The 18,080-nt window shown below is 39.1% G+C and overlaps 1 protein-coding gene across 8 annotated transcripts in view; it reads right to left on the bottom strand.

The window, feature by feature from the left end:
* The window catches only part of DPY19L3 (dpy-19 like C-mannosyltransferase 3), a 78,612-nt gene that overhangs the window by 46,436 nt on the left and 14,096 nt on the right, over nt 1-18,080 (bottom strand). For 7 of the 8 annotated variants that reach the window (XR_003612356.2, XM_028123528.2, XM_028123525.2 and 4 more), the window contains exons 4-6: nt 5,551-5,641; nt 1,892-2,013; nt 785-930 (exon numbers count right to left, since the gene is read on the bottom strand). Coding sequence is in view for 7 of the 8 variants with exons in the window: in XM_028123528.2 (XP_027979329.1) it covers nt 785-930; nt 1,892-2,013; nt 5,551-5,641 (359 nt within the window). In the remaining variant the exon portion in view is untranslated. Of the gene's footprint in view, nt 1-784; nt 931-1,891; nt 2,014-5,550; nt 5,759-18,080 lie in introns of all 8 variants that reach the window. The other variant, XM_028123530.2, reaches the window with a different exon arrangement.

The following is an 18,080-nucleotide window of genomic DNA, read 5'->3' as shown; positions in this document are numbered from 1 at the left end:
GTACTTCTGAAACAAATAACGCAACATATTTTAAGAAAAAAGAAAAAGAAGAAGATAGCAGGAGAGGAAGAATGAAGGGGAGTAAGTCAGAGGGGGAGACGAACCAGGAGAGATGATGGACTCTGAAAAACAAACTGAGGTTCCTAGAGGGGAGGAGGGTAGGGAGATGGGTTAGCCTGGTGATGGGTATTAAAGAGGGCACATTCTGCATGGAGCACTGGGTGTTATGAACAAACAATGAATCATGGAACACTACACCAAAACAAATTATGTAATATATGGTGATTAACATAACAATAAAAAAATAAAAAAAAATGCTCTTTCATCCTCTAGTATTTAGAATAATAAATATTAACTAAATAATGTAAGAACCTCCTTACATTTGTACAGTGCTTTATGCTTTGCTGATTATGAGCCACACACAACCCTGTCAAGGTTGACGGTAAGGATACTATTAAACGTCTTTAAGAGAGGAGACATGTGGCCAGAGAAATACTGACCACACATCCAACTGGTAATAGCACTGGAATTATGATGATGATTCTATTGACGTGTCATTCAATGTTCTCTTCCTCAGCTGGAAATATATATATAAGTAGGACTTTCTACCTTGCTAATTATAAGACAAGTAAATACCACTAGGAAAACCAAAGAGAATATACTCCCATACAAACCAATGTGGCCGAACAACTTCCTCTGAACTGGAAATCAAAGGAAGTGAAGTGAAAATCTTTGTTTTCACTTCCAACTTACGAAGAGAGAAGGGATACTGATTGCAACTCACCTATTGGTGACGTACCAGAACGCTGCTAGAAGCCCCGAGAGCCATGTCCCACTAAGGAGCCAGCTGGTTATGTACAGGGCTGTGACATAGATCGCCTGCAGTCCAAACAAGGTATAAATATAAAAATAAACTGGCTCTAAGTATTTCTGGAAAAAGGAACAATAAAAAGTATTTGTTATGGAAGCCCTCATTACCTTTTCATTGTCACTTAAAAAATATGACAGTGAGGGGCACCTGGCTGGCTCATTCGCTAAGAGCATGTGACTCTTAATCCCAGGGTCGAGAGTTCAAGCCCCACCTTGGGTGTAGAACCTACTTACAAAAAAAAAAAAAAAAAAAAAAAAATTACAAAAAATATGACAGTGGAAATTTAATATTCAGCAACTGGGTGTTAATTACAAGCAATAAGCCTACATCAGTCCTTTCTGGGCAAAAGTGTGCTGGCAGCCTTTCTTCTTACTAGCAGAGTGGGAGAGGGAAGGAAGGCCTGGAGAACTCTGGCTTCATTCTTTAGAAAAGCCTGACATCTAACTGTGACCAGTATTGCCTCATTCACACGAAGTGGTCACTGTGATTTGCGAATTTCCAATTTTTTAATTTAAAGATAAGGGAGAAATGATTACATGTTTCTAAATGAAAATATATACCAGCCTCTAGGCTGCATGCATGTATTATTAGCCAGGATGCACCTATATGTAAAAAAATATCTTATAGGGGCGCCTGGGTGGCTCAGTCAGTTGAGCGTCTGCCTTCGGCTCAGGTCATGGTCCCAGAGTCCTGGGATTGAGCCCTCCATCAGGCTCCCTGCTCTGCAGGGAGTTTGCTTCTCCCTCTCCTTCTGCAGCTTCCCCTGCTTATGCTCTCTTCCTCTCTCTGTCAAATAAATAAATAAAATCTTAAAAAAAAATAAAAAGGAGGAAAAAAAATCTTATAAAAACATATATAAAAAGCAAAGTTCAAAACATATCTGGAGAAAATTAAGATTTTGTTGCTTTTCTACCAAGCCAATGGAAGATCAGAATAACATATGTGAAAGTTGCAACTTAAAATAGCAGATTTTGACTTTTGAGTGGTATTAACAATTCAATGTCACAGAACACAACATACCTGTATGGGCAGGACTCTATATAAAATACTAAGGAAAACTTCTTGGTAAATATTCATTCGTTGAAGAAGGTTAATTGTCCTCATAGACTCAGTTTTGTTATCATATATTAAGCCATGAAAACCTAAGGTTGATATTTGAAAGATCAGGAAAAAAGAATTATAATTATAAATTATTCATTCATTTAAAACTATTAATAGATTCTTTAGTGCATGCCAGAGAATGTGCTAGGCGTTGGGGATATGACAGTAAGCAAAAAACACAGTCCCACCCTCAACGAGCTTACTGTATATTAGATGGACATTCACATGTTTACACAAATACAGGTAAATTATAACTTGTGTGAGTATGATAAAAAAAAAAACAAGCATATGTTCTTTTACAGAAATTTAGGCCAAGAGGATTTTATGTCCCCACTCTGCCCTAGGGCCATGAGACTTATAGTACCTCCTATGGGGCTATAAGTAGCCTACGGGTTTGGCCACTGACTTGCTCTGACCAACGGCATGTGAAAGGATGTGACATCTTTTAATGAAAGACGATGCCTGTTTCCACCAGCATTGTGATTATTTCCCTTTGTCATGACAACAGCAGGTTCCAAATAGGGGCTGGATAATAAAAGTAAGAAATTAGCCTGCTGTTACAGAATTCCGTGGCTACACTGAGGTCATTTGCCGCTGTAACCAAGCTAACTAATTAACAGAAGGTTTGAAGAGATGGATCACAGAAGAAAACATGCACACAGTCCTTACACATGTGAAAAGATGCTCAACTTCGCTCCTACGGGAAGTGCAAATTAAAACTACACTGAGATACCATTTCTCACCTGTCAGCTTGGAAAAAAATTAAGAAGTCTGACAACGTCCTCTATTTTATAGTCCTTATGAAATTAACAGATTCAGGTAATGATCACCAATGGTGCTAACCCATTAGATGAAAGGCTAATTGAAACTTATTAATGGATCAGTCTCGACCCTAAAACAGACAGTGCACATCATGTGCCCAGTGTGGAACTGTACACCACCATATAGGAAGTACTCTTGTTAAAACAGAACCTAGACCTGAGCAAGTCTCTAGATCTAACTACCAATTAATAGGAGATGCAGGCAACAGAGAATCATGAAAATGACACCATGGGGCTCCAGCAATATCCAGAAAGTGAAAAACTCTATCAGACAAATGAGTCTGTGTTTTCAACAAAAAAATTGAAGAAAAGAAGATGGAAGGAAATCTACAGATTAAAAGAAACAGAGAGAGGGGTGCCTGGCTGGCTCAGCCGGTAGAGCAAGCAACTCTTGATCTTGGAGTTGTGAGTTCGAGCCCCATGTGGGTGTAGAGAGTACTTAAAAATAAAATCTTAAAAAAAAAAAAAAGAGGAAATGATTGCAATGTGTGGACTTTATTTGGATCTCAAAAACCATATTAAAACTCTGGAAGACAATCAGAAAAATGACAAGACTGACTAGATATTTGATAGTAAGAAATCTCCTAATTGTGCTTTAAGTGTGATAATAGCAATGTGGTAATATTTAGAAAAGGGGTTACCATCCTTTAGAGAAATATACTGATATATTTACAAATGCAGAAATATGATGTCTTGGAGTTTCTCCAAAATCATCCAGTTTGAAAATGGGGTATAGAAAGGAGACAAGATTGGTTATGAGTTGGTAACTGTGTTAGCTGGTGATAGACATGTGAAAATCCACCAGAAGATTCTCTCTACCCTTTTATATGTTTGAAATTTTCTAGAAGGAAGATCTTAACAAATGACTTAGAGGAAGTGAAACAGAAGAACCACTGAGATAATAATGGTAATAATTCGAAAGAAAATACCCATTATTCATCTTTAAGAGCAGAGTTTCTCAACTCTGGTATTTTGACATATGAGGCCTGATAATTCTTTGTTGTTGAGACATTGTAGGATGTTTAGCAACATCCCTCACCTCTGCCCATTCCAGTAGCACAATCCTCCCCAATCCACCCCAGCTGTGACAACCAACAACGTATCTGGATGTTCTAGATGTCCCCTAGGGACACAACTGCCCCTTAATAAGAACCCCTGCTTTAGAGGATCCTAGGGAAGCAAATGACAATTTTGAGAACTCACTGACTCATTGTTCTCAGTAGTTATGTTCCATAAAGTTGCAGTAAACACTGAATTAGCAATACTGAGCCCTGCAGGAAATACAGGGTTATGTTCTTATGAGCCTCTGGTCGTGCATTTTCATCAACTGACCGACACATGACCTTGATTTACGTGTCTCTGTTTAAAGACACCTTCTTTAATATATATGAGCAATTCATTAATGCTGAACACATGGCCAACAGCACTCTACCTCATGCCTGAACAAAGCTTATCTAACACGCGTGTTTTCTCTGTATGCCTTCCCGGCCTGCGTGCACTTGGGAACTCCAGACAGCACTTTAGCACTGTGCTGGGGGCCATTTCAAACGGCAGAATCACCAACAAAAAGCAGAAAAATGCAAAAAGCACGGCCCTAGGTAGACCATGAAAAGGACATTGTAGAAGGAGAGCTGAAACGAGATGGCAGTCATCACCTCGTTCCACCTCAGCTGGGGACACGCAAGCCAGGTGACTAAGCGTTCTCGCTGCTCTGCACAAGCCCCTGAATGCCCGCCAAAGCACCACGAGTATGGATTCTGGGGTTACACACAGGTTTTAGTAAGTGAATTTGCAAATACGGAGTCCATGAATAAAGAGGATCGACTACATAGGGAAAGAAAATCAACACCTGCTCCTGCCTTTGTTGTATAAGCTGTACCTCAGGGTCATCAAACAGTTGATGAGAAAAAGGTTTCTTAAATAACAGAGTTCCAGCTAACAAATACAAGAGGAATGGAGAATGTCACTTTTGCAACTACAGATACAGGCAATACGCATCAACGGCTGCTAAAACCAGGAAGTGAAAGGCAGACAGGTAATAGCCTTAGTATGGGGGAACCTGGCTATCTACACAGAAACCAACTGATTGATGCTTAGAGTGCAAAAGGAAAGATTACGAACTCTTCATGTCTCCTACTGTGATAGAATTAGAAGTGCAAAATATCACCCACGAAGGATTCCTGCCAAAAACGCATCCGAATCCAAGCAAAGCCCAGCAAAGGTCTCTGCCGTGCGCGATCGTGTTGAGCACAGCAAGCACCCAGTAGTAGGAGATCCTTTCTGGGGCTTCAACTGGTGGAGTCAAAGTAAAGGTTATGGGCTCTAAACCACTCACAAACAGTGAAAATGTGGGAAAATGGCAATCGCAAAATAAAAGGCCGGATGCGGACCCTGGGACGAGGACTACCGTAATTTCAGTCTGACCAAAATGCCTCCTGTTTCTAGACAATACTCCTTTCACTTGCGAAGACGTTTTCCAAAACGATCATGAGAAAAAAACTGCAGCAGAACCAAGACATTGCAAACAGATGAGTTTTGGGAGGGAGCAGAGCTGAGGAGAGGAGAGTTACATTAGTTATTACAGAACCTCTTCCAAAGCAAAACACTGGTTACTTGAGCGGGGCAAAACTGCACAAGTTTAAAAAAAAAGTACACACGTTCTAGAAAGCATTTAAAATGCTTGAGTGCATAAGTGGGTTTGGCTGAAATATTGAAAAGGATGAAATAGATCCCCATAAAGCTATTAGTTGTAATTACCTTGCATGAGGGTTGGAGCCTGCAGCATTTGCTTGTAGTAGGAGTAATACAGCCCACATTCTGTTCTGAATGAGATTTCTCGCTCCACTTCCTGAAACAAAGTTAGGTCTACTGGGTTTACATGACCTAGTTTTTTGTTTTTGTTTTTTTGTTTGTTTGTTTGTTTTAATATCTATTGTCACTGCAGAAACAGGATCCAAAACTGCAACTTAAAAGGAAAAAAAAAACCTCTCAAAATATAGTCTTAAGAAATCTTGGCAAACCAAAACAGTAGGAGGTCGGTAATTGTTGAAGCTGGGTGGGAATTACAGGGGTATATTATATGATTCTCTCTACCTTTGCGTATGTTTACAACTTTCCATAACAAACCATTTTACAAAATGGAGACATCTAGTTCCATTTACGTTGATGTTTCACAGTTAACGTTTTTCTTTTATTTCACACAGATTAAAACAAAAAAAAAAATACCACCAATCTTATGTAATATGAGTGAGAATCAAAATAGGGACAGTATAAAAAAAACTCCCAAATGAAAAGAACTATAATTGCATTAAACATCTACCTAAAAGCTAACAGTATTATATAAAATTAATAACTTTCTATTTATTCTAAGAATAGAAGGTATTCTGAGTGAAACAGGGCAAACCTTTTTACATGTGAATTTTAGTTTGCCACGTGTCACCCTAGTGGAAAGATGCTCATGTAGGCAAATGGATACAAGAGTAAACTGCTTTTAAGTAAGTATTCAATTTTAGAAGAACTGAAAATTCAAAGTGACAACTATTAGTCAATTTGGTTTTAAGATGCTTTTATGAAATTTAAATTTTAAATCATTAACAAAATCTGGAGGCAGTTGGTGGTGAGGATGGGGAAGACATTCTGGAATAACCATATTAATATTCTTAAATACTGTATTTCATATATATACACATATATTTATATATCTCTCTCTCTATACAACAGTATAAATGAATGAAAGGATAATTTGTCATTACAGACTCCTTTACACCAGTGTTTAAGAAGTCAGGCCCTAGAAGTGTATTTCCATCTCTGTTTTTCCTACCATAGCAGATCCCTATTCTACAAACCCAACCTTACTGGGGGAAGATGCTAAACATGAAACATGGTACATTCTAGGGGATAAGCTGCTTTTAACACACCTTTGTTTTTTCTCCCCTACCTCCAACTATTTTTCAAACTGTAATAAACATTTCGTGAAAAGAACCACTCATGCCACTTATCTTCAGGCCTGAAATTATTTCACGTATCTCTTCTACCCTTTAAATATTTCTCCTATCCTTTAAAAAAAGTATTAAAATTGATTCACGAATAAAATACTCCAAGAAGTACTCAGTTATCTGAGTATAAATATCCAATTATTGATCTTGAGAAACAAACTTGTGTTTATCATTGTTTATCATTGTTCACTCTTTTTTAAAAAACCGGGAGGGAGGGGCAGAGTAGCAAACCTTATATAATGAGCTTCCTTCCATAGAAAACAGGTTTATCTCGGGGAAATCAAACATGGAAAAAAGGCCCAGTCAGGTTCTGAAATTTACTTTCATTAGCAGCACCTGCTTTATAAAAAGGACAATATATAACAATGGAGCTCTTTGAGCTTTTGCATTTGCTACTGATTTGTGTTGTATCTTTCACAGCAGTAAAGGCAATTCTTAGCAGTCACGTTAATCCATTCATCTTTAATTTTTGAGAAAAACTGCTCTATTGCTTTTCTTAACATAAAACTAGACTGGTTATCACTTGTTTCCATAATGTTCACACTCCTACTTGGTCAAGTAGCCACAGAGGCTGTGAAATGATGTTAACTGAGTAAATGTTAGCTTTTGTTCATGCAAATAAGGGGAAAAAAACCCCATTAAGTCTAATTACATTCCTTTTCTTCTCTCCAGCTGCCTTAAAGTGTTCAAAGTACGGCTGTCTTCAATGGAATATTCTAATGTCAAACCTATATCCCCAAATCAAACTGGAGAGCAAGATCAATCATTCACATGAAGCGGGCTAAGGATAAAAGAAGACTGGCCTCACAAAGATGGGGAAAAAAAACAACAACAAAACACTGCTCAGGGCACAAAGGTAGAAAGCTTTAGTGTTCCACCTCTCTCTTTACTATACCCAGAATGTATAAAGAACAGAGGGGGTCCTAATTAGTAAAAAAGCATTCAAACATGATTAATTGGTAATCTTGGCACCAGCTGTATGCAACCAAATGCTAGACTTTTATTAGACAGACACTTGGAAGTTTTACATCTGCTTCATGCTAAGAGAACATCTGCTTTACTCATTCAAACACTTTTCCAGTTTTACAGCAATTTATACTTTGCCTGCTGGATTGTGCTCAGGAAAACGTACACCAATAGAAGCTACCCTCTGAAGAATGCAAAATGAACAAATACTTCATATTTTAATTTGCATCAGTTCCACAGGGAAAGCAACGTTGGGAGAATGAAAGCATCTTTTCTGAAGACAATGACAGAAAGAAACAAAAAGACGAAATAATTGTATTTTTAAGAATTGTACAGCTAACACCATTTAAGTAGTAGTTTATATAGTAATTTAACAGAAGTGCTAAAAAGGAAAAAGCATTAAAAAATGCTCATAATTAGAAATCTGCATCCCCTAGAAACACACAAAATATAACAACCCCTTTTAGACAAATGACGCCAAATCTGCCAAAGGAAACCTCTCATTAGTTTTTTAAAATCTCATGTAAGTAACTTTTGTTTACAGAAACTGCACCCAAAATAACGAGGCCGCCTGTAGTGGGGAAGCCATGGAAAGACTAACTTCATACATGTCATCTGTTTCAGAATTAGGTAACCAATCATCTCACGAAGAAACAGTAGCTCACGCTAAGACAGCTGTTCCTCAAGTTTTGCACTGGGAATCATGCCCTTAGCAAATATAGTTACGACACATACATGGTTTATGGTCTGGTTAGATTCCTGTCCATCTGTTGGAACGGAATGATTCTTGCCCTAGAGCCGATGAATGCCTTGATGTGTGACAGCTGCCAAGCAGTGTGTGGGGGCAGGGTAGACGGCTGTTGCAGAGACCGGCACCCGCTGGGCTCGCACAGAAGCCACCACCAGTCCTTGGTACCACCTGAAGTCGCCACTTCGTGGATTTGCCCTGTTTAGTCTAAAGAGTCCTTGCTTAGCAGGAGCATTCATTAAGGGGGACGAGATGCAAATTCTGTAATATCAAGCCAATATGACAATAACAGGGGAAAATACTAGCCTAAGAAAAGATTGTACAAAATTGAGTGACAGGAGTGCTTTTTTAGCCAAATGAGAATGATCTTATCACTCAACATTTATTTGCTTGGGAAACAAAGGTGTAAAACTTCAGTCCTTGATCCCAAGGGGTTTATGCTTCAATGAGAAAGAATAATGCATTTGTTAAAAAGGAAAAAGGACGATTCAAGGAAAGGTATCAATTAGAGGGAAGGAAGGGCCTTTTGCCTGAACTATTAACCCAGCCCCCACTGGATTCTGTGCTTCTCATTGGTCTCTCCTTTCCTCTATCTTCCTCATTCATTCATTCATTCACTCAACGAACAGCTACTGACCAACAAGTGACAAACATTCACCTGCTGGGAGATTCAGCAGGGAACAAAAGGGACACAAATCTCTGTCTTCCTAGAATTTATAATCTGGAAGAGAGGGATGGATTTACTTGTTTAGTAAACAAATACAATACAAGTAGTAAAGCAGAGAAGGGGGTGGCGACGGAGGGGTGGTGCTGTGGTCTTGTAGGTGGGTGGGGAAGGCTGCACCCATGAAGGGACAACTGAACAGAGATGAGGTGAGGCGGTGAGCCATGTGCAGAAGAGACAGCCCACATACACCTCGAAGAACAACGAGGAAGGCAGTGTGGTCTGAGTTGGAGGGAGCAAAGGAGGTCAGAGGCGGTAGTGCAGAGTGGTCTGAGAAATTCATGTGGGGTCAGACACCCAGTCCTGGCAGGTGACAAGGACTCTGAGCTAGGTGCGTGTGTGGGGAGCGGGGGAAGGGGGAGGTCAGGAGTGTGGTTTCAGACATGCTGAGCTGGACTGTGAAGAATTCTGAGCAGGAAGGGAGTGGCTGTAATAACCCAGGTGGGGATAAAGGTTGTGAGAGGTGATCATATTCTAGATATTGTCAAAGGAAACCTTATAGGACTTCCTGAGGCTATAAGGTGGGACTTGAGAGCCAGGACTGTGTGAGAGCAGAACCCTAAGCCACTGAAGGATGAAGCTGCAATTTACAGAGATGGAGATACCAAGAGAAACACCCGAGGGCAGGGACGGTCAGGTGGTTGTTGCATCTGTTAAGTGTGAAATGCCCATTGGACATCCAAACTCAGGTGGCCAAGTAGGTGGCTGTATATACAAGTCTGGAGTTCAGGGGAGGGGTCTGAGCAGGGGACAGACATTTGGGAGCCATCAGCAGAGAGATGGTATTTAAAGCTAGAGATAAGATTGTTCTTAGGAATGAGAGTGGACAGAAAAAAACAGAGCCAAGTCCTGGGTTCTCTGCCAACAAGAAGTCAGAAGGCTGAGAAGGAGCTAGTAAAGGAGCCAAAGGATCAGCTGGAGAGGTAGGAGTAGATCCAGGAGAACATGTGTCCCAGAGCCAAGGAAAACTGCTAAGAGCCCAAGGAAAACAAGGGCTGAGAAATGACCGCTAAATTGAGCAACTTGGAGGGCATCAGTGATTTTAACCAGAACTTTTTAACAGCAGTGCCATGGCTGAAGCCTGACTGGAGTGGGCTCGAGAGAGAGAGAGCGGGAAGAGAGGAACAGAGCCTACAGGGCCACAAACTTTTGGGAGGAGTCTGGGTGTGAAGGTGAGCAGAACAATGAGACAGTAGCTGAAAGAGAAAGTGGGGCTCAAACAGCCTCCCCCACCCCCAGGACGGGAGAAGGCAAGAGAAACTCAATGGCTGGAGTGAGATAATTCAGGAGAAGGCAGGGGAGGCGGTCTCACACATGCGGAGGGGTGGGGGCAAGTTGGTGTACATGGGCAACATATGGGCAGATGTGGGGTGAAAGCATGTGGAAGGCCTCTTCAGCTTGCTTCTCCTTTCTCAGTTGACAGGGTTGGGAATATGCTACCTCCAAATATGGCATGCTGGCATAACTGAATGTTTGAAGCTGAAGGAATTCAAGAAATGGTAGGTGCAGGAAGGACTCTCTGACCTCTCCCTTCTCCCCCTGAAGCAGGTCATGACTCTCTTGTGAAAGCTGTACTACCCATCCTCGGAGGAAAGAACATCCTTATCTCCAGAGATGCAGGGACAGGACAGGATCTAAACAGGCAGGCTTTGCTAAGTTCGCCCCGGTTTACTACCCCTAGCTCATACCTTATGGTCCTATTATATTTTTCCATGGTTTTCTACTCTTGGTCAAATCTAGTATAAAAACGCTCGAGTTTAACCATTTCTTCAGGTCTTCATTTCCTTATGAAGGTTCTAGAGTCACACAGAACTTGTATTAAATAAATTTCAATGCTTTTCTCTTGTTAGTCTGTCCTTTGTCAGCTCAGTGAACAGGACCCCAGCCAGACGACCTAGCGGGGCAGTGGGTTCCCCTCTACAGTGAAACGGGAGGCAGTGCAACAGTTGACAGTCAAGACTGGGGAAGGTCTGGGGGGAGAAAGGAGGGAACACAAGGTGAATCGTCCCAGGAGAGCTGGGGCGGGGGGCGGTGTGTAAATGGACAAAGGAAGTGGAATAGGCCTGCCAGGGAGCACTTCTAAAAAAGGCACGTTTGAGGTTTTCCTTCCCTATTAATTTCAACTTGACAAATTTCAAAAATATTTTGGTATCTGTATATTTAATTTTGGATTTAGTCCCTACTACTTTCTGAGTTTTCCTACTGCTTGTAATAATTTCTCAGCTTATTCTCTTGTGGTTTCCAGGTATATAATGACACGATCTGCAAATAATGTTACCTCCTCCTTCCCAACTGTTAATTTTTACTTCTCATGTTATGTTGCTGGTACCTCCAAAGCAATGTTAAATAGTACTAACAGACAGCTTTGGCTTGGTATATGCTGCCCTTTATTTTTTTTTTTTAAGATTTTTATTTATTTATTTGACAGAGAGAGCCACAGCGAGAGAGGGAACACAAGCAGGGGGAGTGGGAGAGGGAGAAGCATGGTTCCTGCTGAGCAGGGAGCCCGATGTGGGGCTCGATCCTAGGACCCTGGGATCATGACCTGAGCTGAAGGCAGACGCTTAACGACTGAGCCACCCAGGTAACCCTTGGGATATGCTTCTAATGCCATGATGTGCCGACTTAATTAAAATGAAAAATTTAGTTTCTCAGTTCCTGAACACATTTGGCTAATGGCTAGAGTATTAATACAGCACAAAGAACTTTTCATTATCACAGAAAGTTCTACTAGATAGCACTGTTCTAGTGCTTCCCTAATGGGTAAGGTCTCACAGCATTTGGTCTGAAATGTATGCATGCTATATTAAAAAAAAAAAAAAGATACATCGATTTTTTTTTAAGTTTTACTGAAATAGAATTCGCACACTATACAATCCATCCATTTAAAGTATATAATTCAATGGCTTTTACTATATTCACAAAGTTATGCATGCATCACTAGTATGAATTTTAGACTATTTCATAACCCCTACAAAGAAACACCATACCCCTGAGCTGTCACCCTGCAAATCCCTCATGCTTTCTAGCCCTGGGCAATCACTAATTTCTATCTCTTTAGATTGGCTATCCTGGACATTTCGTTTTAATGAAATGGTACAATATGTGCTTTGTGCCTGATTTCTTTCATTTAGCATGTTTTCAAGGCTCCTCTAATGTGGTAGCCTGTATCATGAATTCACTGCAAAATTGCCAAATAATATTCCACTATATGGATATGCCACATTTTACTTAATCCATTCATCCATTAGTGGACATTAGGGTTGTTTCCTCTTTTTGGCTATTATGAAAAATGCTGTTATGAATATTCATGTACAAGTTTCTGTGTGGGCGTGTTTTCATTTCTCTTGGGTATTTCCTTAGGAGTAGAATGCTAAAATGATACGATAACTGTTTCATTGTCTGAGGGCCTGCCAGAGCCTTTACCAAAGCGTCTGCCCCATTTTACACTCCCACCAGCACTGTAGAAGGGTTCCAGTTTCTCCACACCCTTGTCAACACTTGTTATTACATGTCTTTTTATTATAGGCCTGCTAGTGGATGTGAAGGTTTGATTAGAATTTCCCTGATGGGCTAATGATGTTGAGAATCTTTTCAAGTGCTTTTTGCCCATTTGTAGATCATCTCTGGAAAAATGTTTATTCAAGTCCTCTGTTCATTAAAAAAATTAAACTGTATTTTTATTATTGAGTTACTATGGTTCTTTGTAGATTACAGACTCAATTCCCTTACCAGGCATACGATTTGTAAGAAGTGGTGTTTTTTTGTTTTCTTGACTATATCCTCTGGAGCACAAAATTTTCTAATTTTGAAGAAGTCCAATGTAACTATTTTTCCTTTAATCACTTGTGCTTTTGGTGTTGTATCTAGGATGGCTTAGCCTAACCCAAAGCCATGATAATTTATTCATGTTGTCTTCTAGAAGTTTCATAGTTACTTTTAAGTCCCTGATCCACTTTGAGCTAATCCGTGTGTATGTATGAGGAAGGGGCTTAATTTCCTTGTTTGCTCACGAATATCCAATTGTCCCCAGATAATTTGTTGCAGACTATTCTTTCTTCATTTAATTGTCTTGGTATCTTTGTTGAAAATCAACTGAGCATAAATGTAAGGGTTTATTTCTGGGCTCTCAATTCTATTTCATCTCTCCTTACACTGTCTTGATTACTGTATCCTTATGGTAAGTTTTGAAATCAGGGAGTGTGAGTCCTCCAACTTTGTTCTTCTTTTTCAAAACTGCTTTGGCTATTCTGGGTCCTTTCAGTTTCCATATAAATTTTAGGGTCAGCTTGTCAACTTCTGCAAAAACATCCACCTGGGATTTGGAGAGGGATCACGGTGAATCTGTACACCAACTTGTCATCTTAACAGTACTGTCTTCCAATTCATGAACATGATTTATGTTTTATACTTTTGCTCAATTTATTCCTCTAAGTACCTTATTCTTTTGTTGCTATTGTAAATGAAACTATTTTCTTTTTTTAAAAAGATTTTATTTATTTGAGGTGAAACTATTTTCTTAATTTCATTTTTGGTTTGCTCATTGCTACTATATACAAATACAATTAGTTTTTGTATATCGATCTTGTATCCTGCAACCTTGATATATCCATTTGTTAGTTCTAATAGTTCTTTTTGGTGAATTCTATATAGAAGATCATGTTATCACCAACAGAGACAGTTTTACTTCCTTTCCAATTTGGAGACCTTCTGTTTCATTTTATTGTCCTTTGACTAGGACCTCTGGTATAATGTTGAATAGAAGTGGCTAGAACAGACATCTTTGTCTTGTTCCTAAACTGAGGGGGAAAGCTTTCAATTTGTCACCATTAAATATGATGTTTGCTGTGCGATTTTTGGCAGATGCCCTTTAGGAGGCTGAAGTTCTCTTCTATTTCTAGTCTGTTGAGTGTTTTTTATTGTGGAGAGTTGTTGAATTCTGCCGAATACTTTTTGTGTCTTTTGAGATAATCATATGGTTTTTGTCTTTTATTCCAGTGATTTAATGGGCTCATCTGGCCTATTCTTAATTTTAAGTTACATATGTCACATGGAAATGATAGATTCTTTTTCAAATAACCTTTTTTTTGCATCTTTTGAAGTACTGACGTAACAAACAAGTATATTACTAGATTTCCCAACAATTTCCTTTAGTTTCCTGGCATAAAAATGACTCTTTCATGGTGCATTACACTTCTGATATGCAACTAGATTGTCTTTTTTAGTATTAATTAGAAGTTTTGCTTCAAGATACATAAGTGGGATTAGTCTCTGAACTTTGTTTTTTTTCTATTACCTAGATTATATACAGTTGATTCTCACTAGTCACAGATTTCTGGTTTGCAAATCTGCCTACTAGCTAAAATCTGTAACAACAAAATTGACAAAATTAATACTTGCTGTGCTTTTGCAGCCATGTGCAGAGCAGTGAAAATGGAAGTTGCCTGATGTGCATGGTTCCCAGCTGTGCTCTGCCCCTTGTTCCAGCTCTCATACAGAAACGATCTGAAGATGAATACAGTAAGGGGCAGTGGGTGCAACTCAGTGACTGAAGCCCCAGCTCTGAGCCCCCGTGGATGAGGTCTGAATCCAATTCTGGTACCTGTTATGGGGCAGCCTTAGGCAAGTCACCTGACCATCCTGAACCTCATTTTCTCTTTTGTAAAATAAAGAAAATAGAAACTATCAGGAAGTGTTTTTAGAATTTAAGACCTATGTGTGATACACACACTTCCACAGGAGCAATGGTTCAATATTCTCTAATTCAGTGTTCTCAGTGACTTTTAGAACATAACGTTGGGAATTAAGGAAAATTGACGGTAGTTATATTCTGATCCTCAATTCTGGTGTGTTATATCTGATTTATAAAAATAATTTGGAAGTTTTCTCTTTGGTGTTCTAGAAGGGCTGAAATAGTACTAGAATATTTTGTTTCTTTTAAGAGTTTGGTAAAATTCCTCCATAAAATCAACAGGGTCTGCTATTTAGGGGGGTGTAGGATGGGTAGCTCTTCACCACGTCTTCTCTATCACATCTGCAGAAATAATGACATTTTCTGGGGCCAGTTTTGGTAATTTATATTCCAGAAAATCATGTTTCATCCGTTCATTTAATTTGCACTGAGTCAAACAAAATAGACTTGTGTGGCTATTTCCTATTTCATGGTCTCTATAGTTATTTCTCTGCTACATTTCATGATCTCTGTAATTATTTCTCTGTTATTTCTTATTTTGGATATTTGTACTTCCTACCTCATCCTTATCCGTATTTTTTACTCCCCAAATAACCATTCATTCATTATTTTCCTACTTTCTAGTTGATCAATTTCTCCTTTTACCTTTATCCTTCCTTCCGTTGCTAGATTTTTACTTTCCAACTACTTAAGGGGATAATCCGTTTGTTTATTCATTCTTATTTCATTATATAATACTTAAAGCTATAAATTCTTCTGAATACTGCTCTAATTGTATTCCCTAGTCCTGAAATATGATTTCCACCCTTTTCTAGATTTCATTTATAATTTCTATAAGTTCAGTTTTAATTTCCTGTGACCAAAAAGTTAGGAAATATTTTTAGGAAGTGACCTTTTTCTTTTTAGTTATCTCCAGTTTTTATTTAAATGAATGAATAGATTAAAAGAGTCTGTGACCATTATCCCCAAAGTCAAGAACAAGCCAAGACTTGAGATACCACCCTTACACCAGTTAGAATGGCAAAAATTGACAAGGCAAGAAACAACAAATGGGAGGCGCCTGGGTGGCTCAGTGGTTAAGCGTTTGCCTTCGGCTCGGGTCATGATCCCAGGGTCCTGGGATCGAGCCCCGTGTCAGGCTCTCTGCTCGGCGGGAAGCCTGCTTCTCCCTCTCCCACTCCCCCTGCTTGTGTTCCCTCTCTCGCTGTCTCTCTCTGTCAAATAAATAAATAAAATCTTAAAAAAAAAAAAAAAAGAAACAACAAATGTTGGAGAGGTTGTGGAGAAAGGGGAACCCTCTTACACTGTTGGTGGGAATGCAAGTTGGTACAGCCACTTTGGAAAACAGTATGGAGGTGCCTCAAAAAATTAAAAATAGAGCTATTCTATGACCCAGCAATTGAACTACTGGGTATTTACCCCAAAGACACAGATGTAGTGAAAAGAAGGGCCACATGCACCCCAATGTTCATAGCAGCAATGTCCACAATAGCCAAACTGTGGAAAGAGCCGAGATGCCCTTCAACAGATGAATGGATAAAGAAGATGTGGTCCATATATACAATGGAATATTACTCAGCCATCAGAAAGGATTTTTACATCAACATGGATGGAACTGGAGGGGATTATGCTAAGTGAAATAAGTCAAGCAGAGAAAGTCAATTATCATATGGTTTCACTTATTTGTGGAACATAGGAATAGCGTGGAGGACATTAGAAGGAAGGGCAAAATGAAGGGGGGTAATTGGGGGGAGAGATCAACCATGAGAGACTATGGACTCTGAGAAACAAACTGAGGGTTCTAGAGGGGAGAGGGGCGGGGGGATGGGTTAGCCTGGTGATGGGTATTAAGGAGGGCACGTCCTGCATGGAGCACTGGGTGTTATATGCAAACAATGAATCATGGATCACCACATCAAAAACTAATGATGTACTGTATGGTGACTAACATAACATAATAAAATAAAATTAAAAAAAAAAAAGAACAAGCCAAGACTATGCACTATCACACTGTGATAAGGAAATATTGTCTAGTTTTGGATGTGAGATTTTCTCTATGGCTTAACATATCAATGTTTTAGTTAATGTTTTGTGGATATCTGAAAAGAATATACATTCTATCTTTAGATATTTATAGATTAGAACTCTTATTATTTTCCCTAGGTCTTCTATATTCTTATTTTTGACCACCTGGCTTTTTTTTATGAACTGAGAAAGAATTAAAACCCAGTATTAATGTGTTTCTCTATTTCTTATGCTTCCTGTGGTTTTTGCTTTATAAATATTGGTAAGTTATCTGACACATGGATAGTCCTATCTGTGGTTGGCATCTTTATTACTGAAAAATTGCCCTTCTTCACTTCATTTATTTTTTTTTTTTAAAGATTTTATTTATTTATTTGAGAGAGAGAGAGAATGAGAGATAGAAAGCACGAGAGGGAAGAGGGTCAGAGGGAGAGGCTGACTCCCCGCTGAGCGGGAAGCCCGATGTGGGACTCGATCCCGGGACTCCAGGATCATGACCTGAGCCGAAGGCAGTCGCTTAACCAACTGAGCCACCCAGGCACCCTCTTCACTTCATTTAACACTTTCTGTCGAGACTTTCTTTCCCCTCTTTGGGGAAATATTTCAGCAAGTCCTTATCCACCTTTGGACTAATCCTTCTAAGGAACTCTGTTCTGGGAGAATCTTATGCATATAGTACGTGATTTGGATTTTGCTTTATGACACAGAGTTTTTATCAGGTGACTAAAGCAGACAGATTTATTTATACAAAAGTATTTTGACACATCTGTGTTAATACATGTTTATCACATTTTTTGTTACTCTTTAGAATAAATCCTTTACTATATGGCCTGTGTCTGGGTGTGTGTGTGCGTCTGTGTGCATGTATGTCTTTTAATTTGAAAGGTTTATGTTTTTGTTCTAGGAGTTACCTTTGTAACTATAACTTTGAAGGATAACTTAATTCTCTATTTCTACAGATAGTATCTATTGAGTTCCTATAATAAGTAATGATAATCTCATGAAATTTATAGTTCTTCCCTGCTCCATTTTACTTGATAATATTTTTCTTGGAATTTTCTTTTACATACACTACACGTTTTTTTTTTTTTAAAGACTTTATTTATTTATTTGACAGAGAGAGAGAGAGAGAGACAG

The sequence above is a fragment of the Eumetopias jubatus genome, unplaced genomic scaffold, assembly GCF_037043125.1.
Source record: "Eumetopias jubatus isolate StellerSeaLion01/CBP00866 unplaced genomic scaffold, mEumJub1_p1.0 scaffold_10, whole genome shotgun sequence".
Classification (NCBI taxonomy): domain Eukaryota; kingdom Metazoa; phylum Chordata; class Mammalia; order Carnivora; family Otariidae; genus Eumetopias; species Eumetopias jubatus.
This window is presented reverse-complemented; position numbering and strand designations above follow the sequence as displayed.